This window comes from Octopus bimaculoides, chromosome 14 (genome assembly GCF_046866305.1).
Source record: "Octopus bimaculoides isolate indiv1 chromosome 14, ASM4686630v1, whole genome shotgun sequence".
Classification (NCBI taxonomy): domain Eukaryota; kingdom Metazoa; phylum Mollusca; class Cephalopoda; order Octopoda; family Octopodidae; genus Octopus; species Octopus bimaculoides.
The window spans coordinates 34,484,309-34,494,308 of NC_142941.1; the positions used below are offsets into that span (position 1 = coordinate 34,484,309).

Here is a 10,000-nt window from a genome sequence, read left to right on the forward strand (position 1 = left end):
CACACTCGGAGAAAGGCGTATTTCTCAAATAAAAGAGAAATTTTATCCTTTATCCTTTAAGGAATGGTTGACATGCATTAGTGCATGTCTGTTATTTACGCTCACCATGCACACACACACACACAGACACACAAACACATATACATACACACAAACACACACACACATGAGCATAAATGTGCATTTATGCATGCATACGTACATAGATATATGTATATATACATGTATGCAAGCATATATATATATATATATATATATATATGAATTCATTTGCACAAATGGACACGTGGTACTCATCCGAGCGCACATAACCACGCACACGCTCATACAGTCTTATTAATTTGTTATTTATGTATTATTACATTGCTATCAGTTACAAGATATTGTGAAAACATACTGTTGATGAGAAGAGGAATAATGATTGGTGGAACTGGTTGGTTGATTGGTTGGTCGGTTAGTTGGTTGGTTGTTGGGTGGGTGAATATTTGGTGAAGCTGGGAAAGGAATACGTGATTCCTGTCCCCAGTCTTGTAATGTTCTTTGGATCAACATTTGAATGCCTGACCATTTGGGATTCTTCTACTGGACCAACGTTTGGTATGATGGGGGAATGATAAAATGAAATTAAACAAACAAACAAACAAAAAAGAAAGAAAAAAAGAGAAAAGAACCCTCACTCCCAAAACATGTTCGATGTGGAATGATAACTGGGAAAAATGGAAAGTAAGTTGGGATGGAAGTAAGCAGAATACTATCATGTGTCCCGGCTTATATATATATATACATATATATATATGTGTGTATATGTACTTATGTATGTGTGTATTCACTTAGTTATTGCAGTGACATAGTGATATTAATTATGCACACACACACACACACATATGCATATATATATATATATATATATATATATATATATATATATATATATATATATATATATATATATGCATGTATGTGTATATTCTTTCTATTTTATTGTGGATCACTAATTAACATATGGATTGGGTTTTTTTTTTAGTAACGCCATGAGATGTCACTTTTTAAGTCTTTGTTCGATCACATCGCTTTTATTGGTGTCGCTATTGATTGTAGTATCATCATCATCATCATCATCATCATCATCATCATCATCATCATCATCATCACCATCATCATAATTGTCATCGAATATTTTACAGTTATACTCGTTTCCCTAGAAACCCATCGCGATATATTCGAACTTGGCTTTACATTGATGAGCGTGCCCAGTTCATTCATCACCCTTGTAGCAAAAAGAAAGAAAAAATAAATAAAGGAGAATATTGTTATTATTATTATTATTATTATTATTATTATTATTATTATTATTATTATTTCAACAGATTCACGCGATGCTCTGCTGCACCACAAGATCTATCGCTTCCAACTCCCGAAGCACGTGTAGGTAAAGCATTTTTCTTTGTAAAGAGGAGTGGGCATATTTTTTTTTTAAATATATATATATTATTTTTGCTGTTGTTCTTTAGCTCCACGTCATCTCTGATCGGGCAGATTGACGATCAATGGTATTCCAGACGTGACCATAACGTCCTGTATGAAGGCATTGCGTAGCCAGTTCTTTAATACATTAGGAAATGTATCGTTCACAAGACGGCACTGTTTAATTTCAGGGAGATTTGGCTGTCATTTTTAGCAGATCAAGCGACCAGAGGAAGTTACCCCAAGGGTTGTTTATGTGTTTTGTGTGCATGTGTTTTATTGTTTGTCAATTTGTTTGTATTTTTATTATGTTTACCACGTTTAATTGTTGTTGCTGTTGTTGTTGTTAGCCCCAAGTCATCTCTTAGTGAGCAGATCTATAATGAAATGTATTCCGGCCGTGACTATCTCGTCTTTTTCTTGGACATTTAGGATTACATTATTTAATGTGTTCTGTCTTTCTTTTAGGACCGTAGAATATCTTCTGAGGAAAATTAGGTTGCTTCCATCTCGCTGCTCAAGTGAGTGTGGATAATTTCTCGTTTGTGTTTGTTTGTTTGTTTGTGTGTGCGTATGTGTGTGTGTGTGTGCGTATGTGAATGTGGGTGGATGTTGTTTGCCAATGAGCGAAAACAGAAAAAAAGGTAAAAAAAAATGATAATAAAATAAAATAAAATAAGGAACGTGTGTCTAAACGGTCCATTGATCCACTAGAATTTACCCCGAAAAGCTCCTTCAACGGCCTCCGTCCATTATTACACACACACACGCACAAATACACACACATACACACACATATTAATTTAATGGCGGAAATAAACTGGATAAATACAGTGAGAATATAAAAGTACAGTAATGGCCGTGAAGGAGACGAGATATGTACAGCTTGAATGTTCGGTGGGGAATGATGTGTGTGTATCCCCGTGTCTGTGAAATAGTGAGTGAAAGAATGCGTGTTTGTGTGTGAAAGAAAGAGGGAGTGTGTGCGTGTGTGTGTGTGTGTGTGTGTGTGTGTGTGTGTGTGTGTGAATCTATGAGAGAGATAGAGAGGGGTAGAGAAGGATAGTATGTGTGTGTGTGTGTATTGTTTTTGTTGTTGAGACCCTTGGTCATCTCTAATGAAAAGCCCTATGATCAAAGAGACCAAAGAGTTCCAGCCAATTGTTCAACCAACTGCATTCCTTCTCGTGAAAGTAACGTGCAAGTGGACGAGTATTCCTCAGACACAGTGCACCCTTAACGTAAATCTCTCGGCATAATGTATGACAAGGCTGGGACCTTTGGATTAAAGCTGCAACAATCAAGGAAGAAAAGAAAACGGTGGTTGTGGAGGGAGAAGAAGGAAGGCAGGGAGGGAGGGAGGGAGGGAAAGAAGAATCTACCCAGTACTTGACTAGACTTTATATATCGATCCTGGAAGGATGAAAGGCAAATTTGACCTCAGCGGGATTTGAACTCAGAACGCGGAGAACTGGTTAAAAATGGAAGGCGTAGTGTGAAGTAAATTTATGTCTATATGTGGGTGTATGTGACAGTGTGTTGATTTGTAGCTGTTTTTTTATGTGTGCGCATGGTGACTACGTGATTGTGAATGCGCATGCGTGTGTAGGATCTGCTTTTTTACTTAATTGGCTGTGAATGTTTCGCTTTATTCATATTTTTGTTCAGTCGTTCATTACGAATATGGTATTTTGGGTAATGCCGGTAAAGGTTTACTGTAAGACGTGAAGCTATTTCGTAACGGTAAATTCCACGGTTGCAATTTGCTGATGCTGCCTCCTCTAATTGACTTAAGATCGATGACGTCATTGCTGTTGGAAGAAATCGGACTGTTGTTTCCATGGACGCTGTCGCTGCTCGAACTTTTAGCGTTCTTTGGTCGGCTTAGCATCGGTGGCATCGGTTTTCTGCCGGCGATCTTAGAGTGCTTTGGTTGTAGTGAGTAAGGATCTGCAGGGAAACCAAAAAAAAAAAAAAAAAAAAAAATTAATAAATAAATCTGAATGAAGTGAAATCAAAGACAATAAATAAACAACAGGCAAGAAAACAAAAAAAGGAATCAGTACATTACGGTGGTGGAAAGGGGGAGCGGATAAGAGAAAGGAGTAGGGGGGTTAGTTTACTAGATTGATGGTAGTAGACGTGATGGCAGTGGTGGTGGTGGTGGTAAGGGGACATAAAGGACCATTCGGTGAGATTTACATTCAGGACATGAAGGGAGTTGAGAGGGGGCTGGATAGCAAAACTGGAAATAATAATTTTATTCTGAGCTGCATTATTCTTGCAATCTTCCTCTGGTCACAGTAGTAGTAGTAGTAGTAGTAGTAGTAGTAGTAGTAGTAGTAGTAGTAGCAGCAATATCAGCAGCAGCAGTACCAGTAGCAGCAGCAGTAGTAGTAGTTGTTTCTAACATAAGCACGAGATTTGAAATTTTTGTTAGTCATTTAAAATCAAACACCCTTGTACTTGAACTGGTACTTAATTTTATCGTCAACGGGACGGGGCGGGGCGGAGCGGAACTGAAAGGCAAAGATAACCTCGGCGATATTTGAACTCAGAGCGTAAAAAGCCACAAAGAATGCGTCAAACATCTTTCTTCCGAACGCTCTGACGAAATACAAGGGAAAAACAACTAACAAGAAACACTACCTAATTTACAAGTAGAAAACGGGTGGAGATGACAATAACAATTAAGAGACATTCATAAATAATAAATAAATAACACTAACAGCGTAGAATAAAATAAGAATTAGAAAAAGTCCCTAAAATGGAAGGAAACCATATAAAGTTATCCGAGGTACGCCTTGCTCAAACGTAGATTACCTTCACACACTAAAAGCACGTACCTTTTCCCAAGTTACACCACTATCCTACGGTTAGTCATTTAATGTAAGTCTGTTTGCTGAGTTATTCTCATCTAACTTTCATAAAATATACTGGGGGTGGGGCAACAGTTCCCTCTCTACCTTCATATCTCTCCCTATTATGTGGGTTGATAAGGGCTTGGTTTGAGAGTAAAAGGTCTGTTCGTAAAACTTTCAACCACGTCCATTATATTTTAGCTTCTTTTGTTACAGCCACCAGACGAAAAAAGGAAAACTACTGCTCTTCTTTAATAAAATAATGCATCGGATTAATCTTCACGATAGACGTGGCTGATACTCGGTTCCATCTTTCACATGATAACAGCTGTCCGACATGTACCTGCAAATTATCACTCCACGGACACTGAATGAGTCAGTGTTAGGCGCTTTTCTCATCCTGCGTGTGTCTTGTCCAGGCTAGGATATTAGTTAGAGTCCGACATAGCTATAACTACAAAGTTTATATTATGCACATAAAGCAGCGCTGCATAATCAAAGAATTTTTTTATAATTCCAGGCCAGAAAGCCTTCCATAGGAGACCAGTCTGAGGGTTCCAGTCAATGCTCAGAATCACTCCCAGTCCACCGTCGCTGAGATCTGTCACTAGCCTCTACAATATGCAGGGGTCCATTTTCCATCGACTTCACGGTCCGGCTGGTTGAGTGCGGTGAAAACCTGGCAACATTCCAGAAGCTATCACACCAACCTATTTCTGCCCTGCACCCCAGATTGCAGCCTGATCAAAGATTTGAGTTGCATTAACTGAGCATAAATAGAGATCATTCCTGCATGCTATCATCAGGTCCCTGGACGTGTTCGCCTCAGAACGGGCCTTTCCATCATCCATCACGGTATCCCGAGGCACTTTTATCGTGGTCTTTAGCAGGAATAGTAAACTTATGATTTTTGATATGAGTATAATGTCGGATCTAATGGTTAAGCTAATCTCGGTATTTTACTGGTATTTATTTTATCCATCTTAATTGGGTGGAAAGAGAAACAAAGTCACCCTAAACGAGATTTGAACTCGATTCTTAAAGGAGCGTAACTGAATATGGCAAAGAATTTTGACCACCATTTTACCGACTCAGCCATGTTTCGTGTGTGTGACTCGAATATCGAATATGACTCTACCACGATACGACTGACTTAAATTTATGTATTGACAGCTGTGAAGTATTGTTGCTCTAATACATTACGCCTGCTGTCAGTTTTAATAATAACAGCGTTGTGAGTAAAGCTTTAGAAGAGAACAGCATTAGAAAGAGAGCAATGAGAGGCGAAAGAAAATATGTTACTTCATGGACAGTTTTGAGAGATACACAAGAGAGACATTTGAGATTGACGGATCTTTGTATTGGTTATCCAAAGGAAATTTGAAGAAGAAAACAGAAAGGGAGAGAGAGAGAGAGAGAGAGAGAGAGAGAGAGAGAGAGAGAGAGAGAGAGAGAGAGAGAGAGAGATGGGAAGTTACGAAACATGAAGTAGCCAATGCCATTGTTGATGGAAACAGAGAGGACAGACATGTACGTGGTATTTCGTTGAGAAACCGAAAACTGTGACTTATTTAATCAGTAGCTAAGAAACGTTATCTCGGAAGCAGCATTATAAATGCTAACCTCACAAAATATGCTCCAATTTCTTATGGAATCTATACCGACGATATAGATTTTAACTTTCAGCAGCAAAACTGGTGCCAAACTGTAATTGAAAAGACGAAAATTCTAACGTTTCCTTTAGTGTTCTTAATATATAACAATATTCTTGCCTTCACGGGAGTATGAACCTATTAGAGTGTGTCACTTCTGTATTTAGTCTGTATTTTACAGGAAGATAGATAAAGTTAGAGATAGAGAGAGAGAGAGAGAGAGAGAGAGAGAGAGAGAGAGAGAGAGAGAGAGAGAGAGAGAGAGAGAGGGGAGGATGAGAAAATCACTAGCGCTCTAAGGTTTTCTTGTATAATTTCAATGTAAGCATTCTGGAGAATTGACCAGCGGTCAAAAGAAAGAATCACGATATTTCAAACTGACCAAGTCTTATAACAAACAAGGACAAACTGAATGGCACGCTGAACGAAGAAAATATTTTGAAATGCTTTTAGTAGTACGGCCCACCTGCTAATGAGTCATGTCTCATTCAACCTGTTTCTACGGAAAAGTTGTCCGTTCATGCCATATAATGTAACACCTATGTGGTTGTTTGACATGCTAGTAAAAGCAGCAAAACCTTTATCATTCTTTAGCAAGAAGAGAATTTGGGGATTATTAAGTCTTATATATGGCATGTTTGAAAGGAGAGAGAAAGAAGGGATGAATTTAATCATAAAACCACTCTAAAGGAAGAAGGGGTTATGCCGCAGCGGTAGTTGCAGAGGCAACAAACAAAGCACTAACAGCAACAACAACAGCAACAACGACAACAACAACTCAAGAGTTCTGGTATTGCGATTGTCTAAAAAATAAAATGAGCTCAAATGGTTGGTTGTATCTTTGTCTCTCTCTCTCCACACACACACACACAGACACACACAGACACACGCACTTAGGAATTCACATTGTAGTAGTAGCAATAGACATTTCATATACACACACACACACACATACACACACACACACACACACACACACACACACACACACACACATATATATATATATATATATATATATATTGATAGAAAGGACAACAAAAGAAAGAAAGAGACCTCGATATTATGTAAATAGAAGAATTTATCTGTAAAACTATGTCACACTTATTCGGCAGCCATGATAAAACTCCGAGTCATTTTCATAGGAACTTTCAATGGCCAAATAACTGAAGAGATGACGGCGTGGGTTTCCGCCCCTACATCCGAAACTCGGAGTTTTATCATGGCTACCGAATAAGTGTCACATATTTTTAAAGATATATATATGTATATAATTTGAATTCTTTGCAATCAAATTTGATGGCAAAGAATCTAAACCACATCGAAAACATCTATAAACCCTCACAAAAGTGGTGAGCTGACAAGATGGTTAGAATGCTGGGCAAAATGCTAAGCCGTTTTTCGTCCATCTTTATGTTCTGAGTTCAAATTTTGCGAGGTCGACTTTGCCTTTTATCCTTTCGGAGTCGATAAAATAAATTCCAGTTGGAGAACTAGAGGTCGATCTAATCAACTTGACCGCCTTCCCCAAAACTATACTAATCCTGGTGCCCATGGAATTTGAACTGAGAACGTAGACGGACGAAATGCCGCTAAGCTTTTTGCCCTGCTTGCTAACGCTTCTGTCATCTCACTGCCTTTGCTACTGCAACTACCAGTACTACTACTACTACTACTACTACTACTACTACTACTACTACTACTACTACTACTGCTGCTGCTGCTGTTGTTGCTGCTACTACTACTACTACTACTACTACTACTACTACTACTACTACTACTACAATGAACTGTTACAACGGAGGACATTAATTACACAGCAGATGTTAAGTTATTGATTATTGATAGAAGTGGAGGAATATGTCTAAAGTCCTACAAAGAATGTTCAATTTTCAATTAATTCCGTCAATCTAAATGAAAATAGTTGCCGGTGTTACTCCCGGTCCGCCTTCCACCTACACCACTACCACCAACTCCTACTACCACCAACACAAACACCGACGCCACTACAACCAGCAACACTGCTAACAGCAGCATCACTATTACCAACACCGCTACCCCCAACACGCCAATACCACTACCACTAACACAACTAGTACCAATACCACCGTTGCAAAGAACACCACTACCACCAGCACTGCTACTACTGACATTACTAGGCTCCACAACGACACCACCATTACAAACAATACCGCTACCACCAGCGCCACTACTACCTATACAACTATCCTCCACACAGACACTACCAATACTACCAGCACCACCACCACCACCACCACTACCAACACCATTATTAAAGACAACACTGCTACCACCAGCGCCACTACTACCAACACCACTATCACCATCACCACTACTATCAACACCAACAATGCTATCAGCAACAATAACACCAACACCACTACTACCCATACTAACTCTGCTACTATCACTATCACCACTAACACCAACACCACTAGCACCAACACCACCATCATCACAACACTACCAACACTGTCTGCATTATCAACACTTTCGCCATTGACCATCCAATAGCTATCCTCAGTCAATCTGAACATCTTCACTAACAGAATTGCGACAATCACAAAGACAATTTTCGCTGCTATTTCTAGTGAGTGCTTAGTCTACGACGCTGGCACCCCAACAAACGACATTAGCTAGTGGGGGAAAGGAAGGATTTGAGCACAGAGGAATTAATCTAGCACCGTAGTGGATCGACATATGAGAATAAATCAGAGAAAGCGGACATACATACTTATAAACATTCTATAGCATTCCAAGGAATCTAATGCTCTTAGCTTAGTTTTTCCTTGGGGATGGCCAGATTGGAGCAATATCGAGAATAACCAGCCGAAATTGTAAGGATAGTCTAGATCTCGACTGAAGAAAAAAAACTCCGAATGACCTGTCCGTGTTTTCTTTGTATCGTCTATCTGGATGCTTTGTCCCTTTCGTGTATCACCTAACTGTATGGATGTTGTGTGTTCTTGTCCCATTCTGCATTATATATATATATGTAGCGGCGTACGTACACTTTTCTCTTATATGTAAATACACATTTTCATATATATATATATATATATATATATATATATATATATATACACACACATACACATACTCACACACGTGGTCTAATCAATAAGTATCCGGACTGTTGCCATAATAACAAAGCTAAATCACAGAGTGAAGCCGCTTGGCGCAGATTGACCATGATCTCTGCTGTGTATGCGCACTAAGTTTTAATGCTCTAGCTCAATTTCACCGTTTACATCAGTGCTTGGAAGGAACGTGTGTAGCGAGTGATCGTCGCACTGACTATGACAAATTTGAGCAGAAAACCTGCACCAAATTTTGCCAGAAGGTTGACGATATCTGCTCAGAGGCCTACGCAAAGTCTTCAAAAGGTTTTCTTCGTTCTCGATATTATCAAGGGGATCTTGTGCAACTAAAACCTGATTGTCTTCTTGGTTAGCTAAAAGCAGTTTTGACACAAACTTGGTAGACACCCGTCTCATACCCAAATCTTAAGTGATAATGGACTGAACTGTACATAATCTGCACATCCTCTCATAACTCACGGATAGTGATTCCACGATTTCCCCTCACAGCTGCACTCACATCTGCGATGTTTTTCTCAATTCTGCTGGTTGCGGGTCTCCCAGAACGTTCGTGTATATGAAAATTTTTTCGGCCATCTTGGAAATGCCTGTAACACTAGTACACTTGAGTACCGCTCATATACCCAAACACACACACACACACACACACACACACACACACACACACACACATATATATATATATATGTGTGTGTGTGTGTGTGTGTGTGTGTGTGTGTGTGTGTGTGTGTGTAGAACCTACTACACAAATACACACAGTCACACACACACATCCACGCATACACATCTACAATAATTGTGTGTGTATACATGCACTCACGTATACATATATACGAATACATATACACACATACATATGTATATATGTATCTTTGTAAATATATTTATAAACATACATGCA

At 39.0% G+C, this 10,000-nt stretch overlaps 1 protein-coding gene across 2 annotated transcripts in view; it reads right to left on the bottom strand.

Moving 5' to 3' along the window:
* Positions 1–1,491: 1,491 nt before the first annotated feature.
* Positions 1,492–10,000, bottom strand: part of LOC106875084 (protocadherin gamma-A4) — a 105,664-nt gene continuing 97,155 nt past the window's right edge. For both annotated transcript variants that reach the window (XM_014923053.3, XM_014923054.3), the window contains one exon: positions 1,492–3,414. In XM_014923053.3, coding sequence (XP_014778539.1) covers positions 3,140–3,414 — 275 coding nt within the window. In that variant the 3' untranslated portion in view covers positions 1,492–3,139. The remainder of the gene's footprint in view (positions 3,415–10,000) is intronic.